The following is a 15,190-nucleotide window of genomic DNA, read 5'->3' as shown; positions in this document are numbered from 1 at the left end:
CACTCTTCCCTGCAAACGCACATGCCTTATGGAGCGTATGAGGATATACATTAAGAAAACACACATACGTGTATATATATATGGTATGTGGATGTATATTTTTGAACAGTCCACTGTTGTGGTGTTCATCTGATTGCCGTTTCCTCTAGCTGCCCCCACGTCCCTTGCTGTGTTTCGAAGAACCACATTAAGCAGCTAAAACCTGGTGCAGCAGTATCTGGGGCAAGGGGTGCAGTCCCTTGGGGCTGCCGTGCTTTGCAATCCCACTTTGCTCTACTCTCTGGTTACACCTGGGACTGACATGAAGGGTTATGGAAAAACTTTTGTCTTCCCCAAGGAGATGTGTGTCCATAGGTTTCTGCAGAGACCAAGCTGGGCATGGAGCAGTCCTGTCCCTTTTCTTGCTTAAACTGTGAAGGTGGTTTCCCTCATCTCGTCCCGGGACAGGAGAACTGCAGCTGCTCCAGGGTGTGAGGCTTTCCCCGTGCAGCAGTGTCGGAGCAGGAGCCTGTGTCCTCCTCACGTTCTTCTGAGCCCACTGGGATGCCAACAGCCCTGGGGACCTGCCCCGCTGTGGAGCAAGGCAGGGAACCTTTGAGAAGATCTCTTGAGACCTCTCCTCATCTCAGCCTGGGAATGGAAACCCCAGATGATTTACTCACCTTGACTCTGGTTTCCCACGAACAGGCAGGCTGGAAAAGGTTGTACATGTTCCTGAGCAACTCCAGCCTTGCCCTGTGAAGCACGTGCCTGGACTGTGCAGCTGTTGCACACAAAACCTGCCTCTCCCAGGGAGCCCGGCATGGGTGTCCTCTGCTGCTCAGCCAACGGGGGCTTCATTACCAGAAAGGATGAAGAAGACATCAAAGAACCTCTGTCTCACCAGCTCTGGCACTTTATAGCAGAGGAACATATTTTTCCTACCAGCTCGGCGTTGCAGCTCACGGACCCTCCCATGCCAGCTAGCCTTCAGCTCCCACAGTGCCCATCAGCCTCACCAGGCTGTCCCTGCTCTTCTACACCACGATTCCCCCTTGGTCCCCCCATCCCACAAAGGAGCTCTGTGCTCCAACAGCGCAAAGCAGCAGCAACTCCCAGCACAGATGCATCCGGGTGCCTTTTCTCCTCCATAAAAGCTGGATGAGCTCCCTGAAACAGATGCTTCCAGGCTGAGGACCACAGGGATCACCAAGTCTAGCTGGCCACGTCACATTACCTTGAAGTGGTAAAAGCTCTTTCTGCTGCCAGGGGAGCACGGGCCACCAGCTGTGTGAGCAGGGAGAAGGGACCTGGTCTCCCACCACTCCATCCTGCCATCTCACAGGCTGCCAGTTGCTCACAGCACCCGACTTCACTATTGCTGCTCTGGGCTTTGCTGATTTAGAGCCATGCTGGAGCTGCTGAGACACTTCTCCAGCTGACAAGAAACTCCAGCTACCTTTGGGCATCCTGCAAAACCTGCTCTCAGACCACAACCCCCCCTTTTTTTTTTTTTCCTCCTTTTCCCCTCAGCCCAAGGAAGGTGTCTCAAGCCAATCCTTGGTACTTTGCAATCCTCTCACAACAGGGAGAAAAAGGGCTGCAGCAACCAAAGAGAAAACTAAGCCAAGGGGCAGACTCACACCTTCCCAGGCCAGGGCTGGGTGAGAGAGCAGCTGGACAGCAGCTTCCTCCAGCACTGAGGGAGCCAGAACTGGCCATAACAGAACCAGGACTAGGAAGAAGTCTGACCTTCCAGAAAATGGTGCTATGTTTGGACTGTTCCTGACTAGTCACTTGAAGCTACGGACAGTTTGCATTTCGGTTCTCAGCTATTCATGTTTAAAAAGTGAAAGGAACTTCATACAAAATAGGGCATTTTTTAAATTTTTTTTTTTTTTTTTTTTTTTTTGCTTGCAGAGAGAGGAGGAGATGGTGCCCCATCGTTGTCCTTGCATGGGCAGCTTTCCGAGGCAGTTGATAACTGATCCTCTTAAAAGGCTGTGTTTTATTGTTTTTAAAACCTTGTACATTTGTTCAAATTTTAAAAGCTGAGAAAGTGTTTGTACTGGAAAGGAAAAAAAAAAAATAAAGTATTTCTTGCCGAGGTTTCCAAGATCAAAATGACTTGTGTGGCTTTCAGAAAAGCAGAGCTAGAGTTAAAGCACAGAGGCAGGCAGGCTGGGGGGTGATTTACACTCAGCACATCGCTCAGGGAAGGAGAAGGTAGATGCCAGAGTGGAGGAAGGAGCCCAGCAATGCTCCCGCCTGTTTTGTTTTATTTTATGTAGTTACAGCCGAGAGCTCCTGGAGCTGGTGCACCCAGCCAGCCAAAGGCAGCACCATGCTGGCAGCCAAGTTCCAGAGAAGTCCCCCAGCCATGGGGACAGGGTCCCAGCCCAACCCTGCTTCAGGACAGTTGAGCTTTCCCCAACTGCTCCAGTGTAGGGGTGTGGGAACAGCTCCTGCCCTGGCACAAGGTTGTGGCAGGCTGTGCCAGCACAGGAGACATTCAGCCCCTGCACACACACACAGAGCAGCAGAGCCTGCTTCCTGCATTAAATCAGTTTTGCAACATTACCTGAAGGTAGTAGGCAAAAAACCATAAAATCAAAATAAAGTCCTTTTCTAGTGCAGCTGCTCCACAGGCTGAGAAAGCTGTAAGTCCTGCCCACATCTCCACCAAGACCGGACGCCCCCCCGCAGGCCACTTCAGCAGGATAAACCCCACCACATTTGCAAAAGGACACCCAGCCTGGCTCCCACTTCCACGCACAGGGCTACAACAGGCAGCCTAGATTAAGGCACTGCTTATTTATTATTGCTGTTGGTGAAGAACACTCAAAACCCCAACAGCTTCCATCTACATTAATGAGTTAAGCCACAGACAGCTTCAGTCCATCAGCTACCAAACTGGAGGTAGCTGAACTGTCTGGGAACACTGGTCATACTGGAGGAAGCAATAGCTATGCCAGAGGCTCATCAGTAAATAAGACCATGACCCACCACCACCACCTTTAAAAGGCAGCCAGGCTTTATAGGTGTTAAGAACATGAAGATGACACCCAGCTTACATGAATTTTAGTTTAGTGATTGGAGTTTTTGTGGGGTCAGATCTCCCTCTTACCCCTCTTTGGCCCCCTGAGAAGGGATGTTTCTAGTGCAGAATGTGATCCCTATTAGAAGGGCAAAATGCCTGAGCAGCAAACAGGGAGGAGATGCACATGGAGCATCCCGAACTGGCAGAGGACACGCAGGAGAGCCCTGGGTCAGGTCTCCACAGGTAATGGGGTCAGGAGAAGGCATCCAAGTCAACAGCAGGGAGTGGACGCCTCCAGTAGGCAAAGTGGCTGTACTCTGGACACACCAGAGCAATGCTGCCACCCTGTCCCAGGGGAGGGAAGATGAGCTCCACCAGCTCTGACAGACGCTCGTACCTGTGGGGACAAGAAAGAAGTTGCATTGGAGTCACTGGGGTTTTGTTTACTTTTCTTCCTCATGAGATGCTCCTCAGGGTTAAAGCCACGTTAACCCAAGGAACAAGCACGTCACTTACGTAGACTTGTGGTTCTTTGTGAGCTCCTGGATCAGCTCTCCCTTGGGGTTGACTGTGAATATGCGGCTCTCCGGCAGGCCCACTTGCTTGTAAGCATAGACATCCTGCCAAGGAAGGCCAGCGAGGTGTGAGGGCTACACGAGGCACCTCTGCCACCACCACAGCCCGAGCCCTTCCTCCACCCCAGGAGACCTGCTCACATTGGCTTTGTTCCCAAAGGCTGCGTAGAAGGGCACCTTCATCGCAAACAGGTTTTGGATGTCCATCAAACAGGCAATCTTGAACACCTCCGGCTTCTTCTCAATCACCTCCCTGCAGCACAAGACAGACGCACAGAGCAGAGGTCGTAGTAGCATCAGCTGGCCAGGACCGCAGGCAGCCAGGCTGTCCGGGGCTCAAGGCAGCAATTTGGGGGGCAAGAAGGGTTCCATGCATCAGGCACTTCACCGTGAAACTGCAGGGAAGACCCACAGTTCCCCTGCTGCCTCCGGTGGAAGGCATCCTGCCCCAGGGAGGGGGCAGAGGCAGTTTAAGGCTGTGACACCCCTCAGCGAGGGGAGGGGGGTGCCATCCCCAGGGATGCAGGAGGTGCAGGGCTGGGGAGGAGAAGAGGACACAGTACCTGTGGAAGGCAGAGAAGAGGCTGCTGGGGGCAAGCAGGATGGGACCCTTGGGGAGGGCACAGCCTTGCTCGTTGACCCATTTGAGGTAGCCTTTGGTGATGTGTGCCATGCCGATGGCTCTGGCTGAGCAGTAGAGGAACTTGTAGCCATTCCTACAGAGCGCACAGGGGACCCTCCAGGCTGCGCCCTGGACAGGGCACCCCCTGCTCCCCTGAAGAGGACGGAGCCAAGCACTTGCCCTAAGCCCAGACCTGTTTGCCCTTCAGCAAGCAAGGTGGCGTCACTGGCCCCCAGACCCAGGCTAAAACCAGCCCCACCTGCCTCACTGGAGGGGGAGCACGTACCGGGCTGCGAAGCCCAGCGGGACCCCTGGGCCAGCACCCCCATGCACCGGGCTGCCCGCGGCTCCTGGGGAGCTGGGCACAGCCCGTGCAGACCCCCGGGCAGGCGTGGAATGCTGCTTTTGCGGGACCAGACGTGGCCGCAAACCCCCACCGCACCCCGCGCCCGCAGCCCCCCGGGGGCGTGAGCCCCGTGTCCCCCCCAGCCCCGGGCCGGGACGAGCCATCCGCGGGCCCACAGTGCCTCTTAGTGGCCATCGGTGCCAGGGATGGAGCCGGTGGCCGGGCTCCGTGGGGACCCCCTGCCAGCCCCACATCGCACCTCGGGGCGGGGGTCCCCGTGGGTGCGGGAAGCAGGAGCTGGGTGCCCAGAGAGGCCACCGGCACGGCCCCACGGGGCTGCGGCGCCGGGCGGACCCCCGTGCTGCTGCTACACAGCGAGGCAAAGGTCTTCGGCGATGCCTGTGGCCTCTCGGGTGTGATCCGGTGCGGTCTCGTGTCCGTCCTTCGGTGCTCAGCTACACCTCCCCAGCCAAGCCCCCACCAACACACACTCTTCTCAGGGAAGGCAACGCAAACAACTGCTCCCAGGGGAAGCCCCCTGCTTGTGCCCCCCGACATCATCTAGACAGCGCAGCAAACATCAGTCATCACTGACAGCGGGTGATCAGGCTATTTTGGCCGGCATCAGTGGTTAAGGAGCCCTGACTCTGGCTCCCACCCAGCCTCTCCTCCATCATCCTCCCACTTCCCCTTGGCCTCAGTCGATCCAATACCTACATGTGGATTTTGTGGAAGAGCTTAGCAATCCCATGATGAGTCCAGTCTTTTCCCAGATGCGGCAAGATGTGCCCAAGCGCATCTGACCTAGAAGAAAAGGAGACCAGGTTAGGTTGACCCAACCTGGTGGGTTGGATGGGGTTTGTGGTCCCTCCCAGCTTCTTATGCTAGCTGTGAAAGGACACTTTCCCATAACAGGGAGGAACAGGGATGTCCAGGGGGAGAAAGGCCCTTTACTTGGTGATGGTGCCATCGATGTCTGAGATCACCACCTTGTCATCCCAGTTCCACAGGTAGATGGTGGCCTCACAGCGGCACGTGCCCTGGTACTGGGTTGTCACACTGAATGCCACCTCGTTGGGGCCATCTTGCAGATTCAGCCTTCCCTGTGGCAGAGGGAACAGAAGTGGTACACCAGCACCAATTCACACCAGTCCAAAGCTTCCTAGAGGTCTGACTGCCACCTGGCCAAAGCCATCCACTGGATGCCAGAGACCCCAGACATCCATAGGGTAGCCACTGAGGGCAAAATACTTAAATGCCCTATAAAAAAAATCATGAGGTCAGGAGTAGAGAAATCCATATTTAAGGGTTGTCTCACCCCTAAACACACAAGCAGGCAGTGAAGGAGGAATGAAGTACATACAATTTGTTCAGAAGAGAGCCGCAGGGATTTCTTGTAGGTTGGTGGAGATTTCTGTGCAGGGGCATCCCTTGCTAACAAGTTCCCAGGGTGCAGGGACCCGTCATCACTAGATGATCCCTCTTCCTCCTGCCTATACAAAGAAGGGAAGACCATGCTTGTTTTACTCTGCAGACCACAGCTTTCCCCATGAGTACCAGGGAAGATCTGGAGGGAACCCAGGACAACACACCCACCAGGAAGCGGCCATGGAGGAGCTTGGCTGGACCAGGGTCAGCCAGAGCCTTAACAGAGCTTTCAGCTCTCATACGTTAGGTACACTTGGGGATAACTGGTCATTTAGGAGAAAAAGAGACCAGAAGCATGCACAGACTCCTAAAGGCACCCTGGGAGGGAGGCACTTACCTCTGCTGAGCAGAGCTGGGCTGCAGCATCCCCGTCTTGGTTTTCCCTGGCCTTTGCTGCTGCTGCAGGCAGAGAGTGGCATCATTAGGACCTCAGTGCCAAGGGCTGGAAGAGGGGCTGCTTTGCTCTACCGCCTCTTGGAGCGGCAATACCAGAAAAGAGGTGGAAATGCATCCCTTGCTTTTGTGAGGACACTGCACCGTGGAAGATGAACCACAACATGGTGCTGTGATGGGGCAGGGAGAGCAGCAAGTACATGTGGTGCCCAGGCTGTGGTGTGAGGGGCATATGGCAAGGTGTCTCACCATTACAATGTTATTGGGTTACCGGTGGTGTTCAGCTGCTCAGGCATTAACAGACCTGAGGGGACAGCAGCAACCTTCAGAAGTCACCTTGCCTTGTACTCACCCTTGGGCCAGCCCCAGGACCCTGCTTGCTCTCCTTCCCCCCACCCTGCCAGCCACCAGAATGACACCTGCCTCCTGGGGACATGATTGTCACAGCCACTGCTGCAAACACACCTCCTCTGCTGGGAATTCTCTCCTCCTCCAGGAGAACCACCACCTGCTGCCTTTCTTGGGCATCTTCTCCTTCACCAGCTGCTCGATGGCGCTCTGTGGATGTGGCAGAACACAGGATAAGGTCAGTTCTCAGCCCAGGGAGGCTCAGCTGCCCGCAGGCTAAGGACACCCTTGTCCAGACATGTTTTCATTTGCAAATTTATTCACAGGAAAAGTGTGACTCGCTGCATTCTGAGCAGAGAAGGTTTTGGGGTAAAGGGTACAATGACTTGTTCCCTTCATGCAGGTTGGATAAACAATGTATATCTGGGTGCCTTATTCCATACAATCCCAGCCAGGTCTGCAGAGCCCTAGAGTGGGCTCACACAGTCCCAAATCCTCCTCCAGACTGCCAGGGCTGCTGGCTCTGGCCATCCACACATGGACACAACCATCAGAATAGGAGATTTTTGACAAGGAAATCTCTGCTCTCCAGGTGTCAGTGGTACGCAGGTATCTAAAAGCCCCCCTTTTCGTGGTCCCTGTGGGGGAAAGGAAGGCCTCAGGGTTGGAAGACTGGAGTGATGTTTGGCTTTGCCCCAGACTGCCTGCAAAGCCCCGTATGGGAAGCTTGGCCTCTTGTAGCCCCACTGTACTCTGCAAGCCCTGCTGAGAAGCATGGCCAGTACATGTCTTGTGCCACTGACCTCGGGAATGTTCCTCTGGAAAGCCTGCAGGGACAGGACCATGGGAGCAGCCACTGCCCAGTTGTAATACCTGGAAGAAACAAGAGGAACAGGAACATCATCATTCCTGGAGCAAGAGCTATTTCCACATTGTCCTGCAGCATGGCCAGAAGGTCCCCTCCCACAACTACCGCGGTATAATCCTCGTCTGGGGTGCAGTCACACTCCTACAGGAGTGCTTCTGTAGGGACAAAGGGGCCACACTGGTCATCTTGGGATGAAGCAGCAGGAGGAGCAGGGCACTCACTTCTTGTTGATCAGTATCACCAGGTTTGGGTCATCGATGAGTCCTGGATTCTCAGCAAACTGCTGGTAGGAGACCATATGCTCCATGAACTTTTCTGGTGGGACAGAGGCAGTGTCATGCCACTGGTGTGTATAATGGATTTCAGGACAGCAGATTTCCCCCTCCTCTCCCACCTACCACAGGAGATCTGCCTGCTGCCCCCCAGGCCTCCGCACAGGGACAGGGCGATGGTGGGCAGCAAATCTGAGCCTGAGTCCGTGGGGCTGTTGGCGGGCTGGCTGGATGGCAGCTGGGCACACAGAGGGTTGCTGGGGTCTGCCACAGGCTTTGAACTCTTCTCTGTGTCACTACCAGCAAGAGAAGAAGCAACATTAGGCAATAGCTTTAGATGCTCCTCCATCCTTTGCTGTAGGGGAATTGCTCAAGAAGGTCTGAGCTTAGCCAGCTGGGCCAACCCATACCTCCTGGGGAAATAGAGCCCCACATGCTCCTCATCCAGGTTGGAGAGCTCTTCCAGGTAAACATCACTAGGACCCAGGTGAGGACTTCTTTTGATGGCTCCTCAATGCACAAACAGAAGGGAGAGAGCTTAGCTGAATCACCTCTCCAACCAACCCAGCATCTACTGAGAAAGCTAACAGCATTTTCCTCTATTCTATTCATGTACCAGAAAGAAGGTATCTCTTTTCCTACTTGAAAAATTGCCTTATGTCAACAGCAACAGAAGTACCTCAAGACACCTGCACTGGCACAAGACTGCTTGCCAAGAGGACACAAAGGACAGGCCAAAGTCCTGCCATGATAATCTGAAGTTAGCACCATGCAAGGTAACAGTTTGTTACACAGGGGATCCCAAGCATCTCTTCTTCAGGGAGATGATTATGCTCTGAATTTATGCCGGCTGGAAGAGTAAGGTTAGTTAGGACAGGTAACAGCATAAAAATCCTCAAATACATTATCAAGGGAGGCAAATGCATGCTTCACTGTGTGATTTTTCCACCCAACTTGGTGGGCTTGGGGCACTAGTCAGGCCAGGTGGTGCCAAGACACTTCAAATTAAAGGTATGGTCCATGCTGCTGAGAAATCTTCTAACCGTGTAAAAGCAGGGACATTCAAGGATGGACTTCAGGAAATATAAGGCACAAAAGCCTTCCTGAGGAGCTGGGTGGTCACTGAAAGGAGGAAACCTGAGGAATGTCTCTTTATGTGCTACCAGCTCCCTTGCTTTGGAGAAGGCAGAGCAGACACGTCACACCTCCGATTCCCAGGGCAGTCACGAAGGAGTTAACGGTGAATGAACAATCCAGCCCCACATCCAAGTCACATACAGACACAAGCTCAAACATCGCTTCCAGCAGCACCAGTCACACACTCACCTCTTCTCCTCTGGCTTTCCAGCTCGGGGCCCTCTGAGCCCACCTGTCTCAAAGCAGTGGCTCCCTCAAAAGGCTCCACATCTGGCTGAACTTCTGGCACAACAGCCCTGCCTCCCTCCTGCTTCTCTTGTGGGGCTGAGGAGGCCTCCAGCAAGCTCTTGGCTCCCACAGCACTGGGGATGTCCCCATTTTGGGGTACCAGTGTTGGCTCAACAACAGACACTGCAGAGGAACGAGGCATGCTCTGAGGTCCTGCTGGGCTTGGACCACCTCCCAGACCTTCAGAGGTGGCAACGAGATGGGTTGCCTCATCCACTAGGACCAGCGTTGCAGAGACAGCAGTTGCTGCAGTAGCAGTGGTCTTTGCAGACTTGGCTGGTTCAACTCGTTCAGATTTATTCACCTCAAGGAAAGCAGAAGAACAGGTTTGAGGATGGGAAGTTGCCCAAAGCATCAGGCAGAAAATGCCAACTCCTCTGAGGCTGCCTGGCCACAGCCTCCTCCACTTTCTGCAGGCCCCTCTCCCACCAGCTGCTAGAGAAGAGCAAGGGCAGGGACTCACCTGTGGGAGCCTTCCCCAGGTCCACTGCATGTGGGATTCAGCCCCTAGAGCCAAGCTCTCCTGCGGCCTGATCTCCAGTTCTGAATCACTTTTAGGAGGAGATGGATGGCTCAGGGTGGGACTACAAGAAGAGAAGGCAACATGGGACCTCACCTACTCCACAGCCCCGTGCTTTCCTACCACTGCAAGTATATTTAGGTCTGAGAACCCTATAAGGCTGGTTTCCTATAGAATCGGTTCTGCCTCAAAATTATGACTTAAAAATCAGGAAGACCTATGGGAAGCTCAGGCCCAAGGAAGCAGAGTGCTGGGCCACTGGTTGTCCCGGAGCAGCTCAGCAGCAGAGGCGGGGGAGCCCTGTAAGGGCAGGCTTCTTGCATCTGTGACCATGGCCAGCAGCATTCCCCATGGGCTCCGAGCTCTCCTCCAGCCGCACCTTATCAAGCCAGGAAAACCCTCCTCTCCGGACACCTCCAAGTGCCTTTTCCTTACCACCTTCCCAGCCACACGGCCATCCCCTGCTCCCAAAGGCAAGCAGGTTGCCTTGGCTCTGCCTGTTACCTGTCCACAGAGGCCAGCTCCCCGTCAGAGTAAGGGTGAATCTCTGGGGACTCCAATGATCCGATTTCTTCTTCGGGGACATCAGCAGAGGAGAAATACACTGAACCACTGCAAAGGAGGGAAGAGGTCAGTCGTGCTGCCCTGAGGCACCAGCCTCCTGTCCTGGAAAGCTGACAATACCCAACTTGACCATCTCCACTGACTTGCTACTCCACATGAGGCCGAGGTCCAGCTCAGAAACGCTTTCCCAATGTTTCAGTACTGCCAGGCATCACCAAGTGAACCTATGGGCCTGACCCATCACATCACCCTGCCCAGGTGAGGCAGCTTACCTTGGGGCTGGTGGCTTGCACAGCTCCTCCATGGACACCTCATTTTTGGTGTCCTCGCAGCCCTCTAACTCCAAGTCAGACACCTCCTGCTGCTTGGGTTTTCTCCTGCGTCGCCTCCTCTTGCGTGAGGTCATTTCGGCAGTGGAGGTCTCCTGCCCATGGGAGGGCTGAGCGACATCCTCTGGGATCTGCTCCGTGGGGATGGGGGATGTGCAGAGGCAGGACGGGATATTGACCTGCAACAGGGTTAGGAACAGCCCATCAGCTCCAGCACCCTCCTTTCTAGTCCAGTAGCTCATGGCTCTCACCTATGCAACATGCTCCACCAGCACAACCAGCACCACTGAGCCCTCAGCCTGAGGGTGGTTTTGTGGCTAGGCCTAAAAGGAAGAGTTTTGTACATACAACTTGCAAATAATAATAAAAAAAAGTAGGGTTATCCAGCCACAAGCTAAAGATGCCTTTAACGTGGGCAAGGAGAGGCAGGCAGGAGATGGCACCACAAGACCAGAATTACAAAGGTTCCAGATGGGATTTGGCTCCAGAGCCCTCTCCCTGTTCTCAAACCCAGCCCAAGCTAGCAGCGACCACAAGTCAGCCTGGGAGAGAGCTGCCAAGATTTCTGGAAGACACAACTAGCCTCGTCCTGCTTCCCAGTGGAGCAGGCAGCCTGCCACAGCATCTGGCTCACTGTTGTCCCTGTCACAAGATCCCCCAAGAGGCCAAGCCCGGAGATATCTGCCTGACTGGCCAGCAGCCATGCCCATTGATGGAGGCCAGTCTGAGATGCAGATATTTGGTCTAATGCTTCCCTCACAGCGCTCCACAGCCCAGATCCTCCACACTGGTCATGAGATCCTTTGAGTAGGAACCTTTCCAGACACACAAAGTGTCAGAGCAGGATAACGGAGTCACCCTGGGGAGGAAGAGCAGTCCAAACCTGGTCCTTCCACCTCAACCCTGAACTTCCAGGTGGTCACAGCAGGACACAGACCAGCAACACTTCATCACCAACCTCATTCTCCTCCGACTCCTGGACAAAGAAGGCTTCTCCATTGTCACCCAACTTCATGTGCAGGTCCACAGGCTCCCCGTTGATTTCAATGTCAACCTAGCAAGGGGCAGAAGAAGCGTGTCCATCTGAACACACTCACCCATCAGTGTACAGGGGGCATTCCCCCAGGGAGGGGATGGGTTGGGGTAGCTCACAGCCACCCAGTCCCTTGAGGCAAGGGACCTCTCCCAGTTTTCCTGGGAAGCAGAGTCCTCCCTGGAGGAGGATGGGTTCCATTTGGGGGCATCCCTCCCAAAACTGGCAAGCAATCCTTTCAGCAGGGCTCCCATTCCCCTCAAACAAAGTTCTTCCATAAGCCACAGGTTATGGAAGATCCTAAGTCTAGAGATACCGGAGAAGAAGCATAGTCCCAGGGGTGCCACCACTTACCACCTTCTCCTTGGAGCGCAGCACACCCAGCTTCCCAAAGCGCACGTGAAATGGGGAGCACTGGAAGGAGTTATCGGGCTGCCTCACTACGACCACATCGATGCAGCCCGTCAGGGTGGCGGGGTTCAGACCCCGGTACAGTTCCTTCACCGTGACGAAGACTGTCTCAGCAAGCTGCCCCACGTAGTTCATTGTTTGAGACTGTGGATGAGAGACAGGAATAGATTCAGGTTGGCGGGAAGCGGGCTCCAGCAGCTGAATGCAATGTGAGTTTGTTCAAGTAGAGTCAGTTCACAGTTGCAAACACAGCCCCATCATGGGGACAAGTAAGCATCTAGGGAAACTGAGGCAGACACATGAAGGGCCTTGATACAGATCAGCTAGGGCCTCTGGGAGCACCAGAAAACAGGACAGAAGCCAGAACACAAGTTATTGCATTCAGCTTGGAGGAGAGGTGCCTTTGCCGTTGGGATGCACCATCACATTTGCCCCTTGGGAGAGCAAACAGTACCTCACAGCAACACTTCACAGTCAAGCTGTCAACATTCCAGTCAAAAAGAATTTGATTGGCAGGAGACCTCCTGCCCTGAGCTGTCCTAAAAAAAAAAAAACACCAAACACAAACCACCAAACAAACCCACAAACAAAAAATCAACCACCACCAAAAAAACCCTCGGCTTGGGGCAGAGAGGTGGTAAGTCCAAGGAGCTGCTGCATACACCATGTGCTCACCTTGAACAAAGTCCAAACCTAACATTTCCTACTTGGAGGGGAAGGCATCCCACCTAGGCATTGCTGAATCGGCCAGACATGGCCCTTGTTCAAGCCAGAAATCCCTGGTTTCCATGCCTGGGCTCCTGCCACCACCCTGCAGCTTCCCAGGGAATCCCAGCAAAGGGGCCGTGCTACCCAGAGGACACCCAGGCAGCTCTGCAACACCATTTTCACAAGGCACTGCTGCACTCCGAGGCTGCACAGCTCCTGGTTTTCATTAGCAAGAACACATGGAAGGAAAGCCCTGCCTGCTGATCCCCTCGCCTGCTCATATCCTTCAGCTGCTCGCTCCCCGAGCAAACAATTCCCCTCTGCCATGCTGGAGCAACAGCATGGCTGCAAAGCCAGACTCGCATGGCCCATGCTGAGGCTCGCAGCCCAGCCATGTCTCCGGCCACACAAGGTGACACGCAGGCTCCAAACAGCTCTCACGCAGCTCCCCTTCCAGCAGCCCACCGCTGGCAGTGCCTACTGGTCAACGTGCTGAAGTCCCTGGAGTATTTTCTTGCGCATCTGTGTCGGGGTGCTGGGTGTGGGTCCCAGAGGAGTCCCTTGCTCCATTTGCTGAGCACCCGGTATCAGCGGGACAGCAGCAGCAGGACAATGGCCCTGGTGCCAGCACACCACAGGCTGGGCCCTGAGCTGCCGGTTCCACAGCACACCTTGTCCCAAGGAGAGGATGAGGACACAGGATGACGACTTCAGAAGGACCACAGATGGACTAAAGAAAGCCTTTTGTGCCGGCAGGGCGATCAGCCGATGGCATGGTGTTCCCAGGGGGCTCTCAGCACAACCCCCAGTACACATGCAACCCAGGGGGCAGGGAGAGTTGGTTCCTTACCCAAAGGGATGAGGACAAGCACGTGCCACCCTCCGAGCCCTCTGCCCCAGCATGCACCCAGCCTCTCCGATCCGTTTGGCGCAAGCTCAGCCCCGTCCTGTTCCCAGACATCCCTTCTGGAAGGTGCTCTGCGTGGAAAGACATGGTCCCTGCTTCATGCCCTGTCCCCCCTGCCAGCCAGGAATAATCCCAGAGCCCCGATCCTCCCCGGCATGGGTGGCAGGGAAGCCTAGCTGGCTCCCGAAGCTTCAGTGCCTCCATCAGCTCTGCTGTGAGCGGGGCCAGGGTCACGGGGCCACTCACCAACCTGCTGAGCCCAGCTTTCCTGGGCATCGCTGCCGGGATGGGCAGCACTCCAGCTGCCTTCCCTGCTGTGCCACGGGGCCTGGCAGCAAACAGGAGAGAGCTCCTGGCTGAGAGGGGGAGGAATTTTTGGAGAGGAAGAACAATCAGGCTGGCCCTCTTGCTGCCCGGGCAGTGCTGATGGGCTCCCAGCTGGGATCTGCATTAAGACAGATCTGAAAAGCACATAGGGAAAACCCTGGGCAGATAAACCTGCACAGCCTGCAGGGCTTGGAAAAAGACCCCAGGAACAGCCCCATGCTGAGCAGCACCTTCATGGGAACACAGGGTGCAAGGGCTTAACACAGCACTGCAGCCACCCAGCAAAACACACTGCTGAGGGTCTCCTGCTGGGGCCATGTCCCCCCGCCAGGGCTTCGTGCCCCATTGCCTCCACGGGCAGCAGCCCCCTCCTCAAGCAGCCCCTGCACATTGCTGGGGACACTCAGCCCCAGAGCTCAGGGCAGGGGAAAGAGGGTGGCTCTGGTATAGTTTTCAGCTTGCTGGGTTTTAACTCCCTGTGTGCTTCACCCAGGGCAGCTGGAGGGAAGCAGGGAACAGAGAGAAGAGACTCAGACTCCTCCCTGCAGCCCCCAGCCCCACCACGGGTGGAAGAGGTCCGTTAGGGAGATGAAGAATAAGCCGTGCTCTGGAGAGAGATTAATAAGTAGACCAGGCAGGAGGGAAAGGATTTTCAAGCCACCTGGAGGACACCACAGCACATTCAACAGATAAACCCCATGAGGAACGGAGCATCCCCACCCCTCAACCCCAGGACCAGCAGGATCACAGCCCTTCACCAGCACAGCTCTTGCAGAGGGGGCAAGCCTCCTCTACGGAGGCAACGCAGCTCACATCCACCTCTCCAGCTAGAAAGCCTCCCAAAATAAGCCAGATATTTTGCTAACACCAGCTTGCTCTTCTCCTAGGTGGCAGCAAGCTGGGCCACCCCACAAGCAGCACGCTCTTCCCACTGCACACATCCACACTGCCCATCCATCACATGCTGCAAACCACTCGGGACCTTCCCCATTACCTGGGCAGCTGCTGAACCTCAGCAACTCCTCAACTTTGGGGCAACCAGCCCAGAAACCCCGGGAGCTGCTCTCTGCCTGCAGCAAGCTTGCTCACCCTCAG

General features: G+C 55.1%; 1 protein-coding gene across 1 annotated transcript; it reads right to left on the bottom strand.

The window, feature by feature from the left end:
• Positions 1-2,840: 2,840 nt before the first annotated feature.
• On the bottom strand, positions 2,841-15,190 carry LPIN3 (lipin 3). The gene is made up of 20 exons (XM_055723013.1): positions 15,090-15,190; positions 12,097-12,297; positions 11,668-11,763; positions 10,653-10,888; positions 10,321-10,428; positions 9,760-9,880; positions 9,198-9,600; positions 8,282-8,381; positions 7,998-8,167; positions 7,821-7,914; positions 7,535-7,604; positions 6,849-6,941; positions 6,328-6,389; positions 5,926-6,055; positions 5,517-5,665; positions 5,280-5,366; positions 4,158-4,310; positions 3,736-3,847; positions 3,536-3,639; positions 2,841-3,416 (listed from the first exon to the last, which is right to left on the bottom strand). The coding sequence occupies exons 2-20, from the start codon at positions 12,286-12,288 to the stop codon at positions 3,272-3,274; spliced, it is 2,625 nt and encodes an 874-aa protein (XP_055578988.1). The 5' UTR covers positions 12,289-12,297; positions 15,090-15,190; the 3' UTR covers positions 2,841-3,271.

The sequence above is a fragment of the Falco cherrug genome, chromosome 10 (genome assembly GCF_023634085.1).
Source record: "Falco cherrug isolate bFalChe1 chromosome 10, bFalChe1.pri, whole genome shotgun sequence".
NCBI classification, from domain to species: domain Eukaryota; kingdom Metazoa; phylum Chordata; class Aves; order Falconiformes; family Falconidae; genus Falco; species Falco cherrug.
The sequence above is the reverse complement of the archived record's forward strand: the minus strand, read 5'-3'. Positions and strand labels throughout refer to the sequence as shown.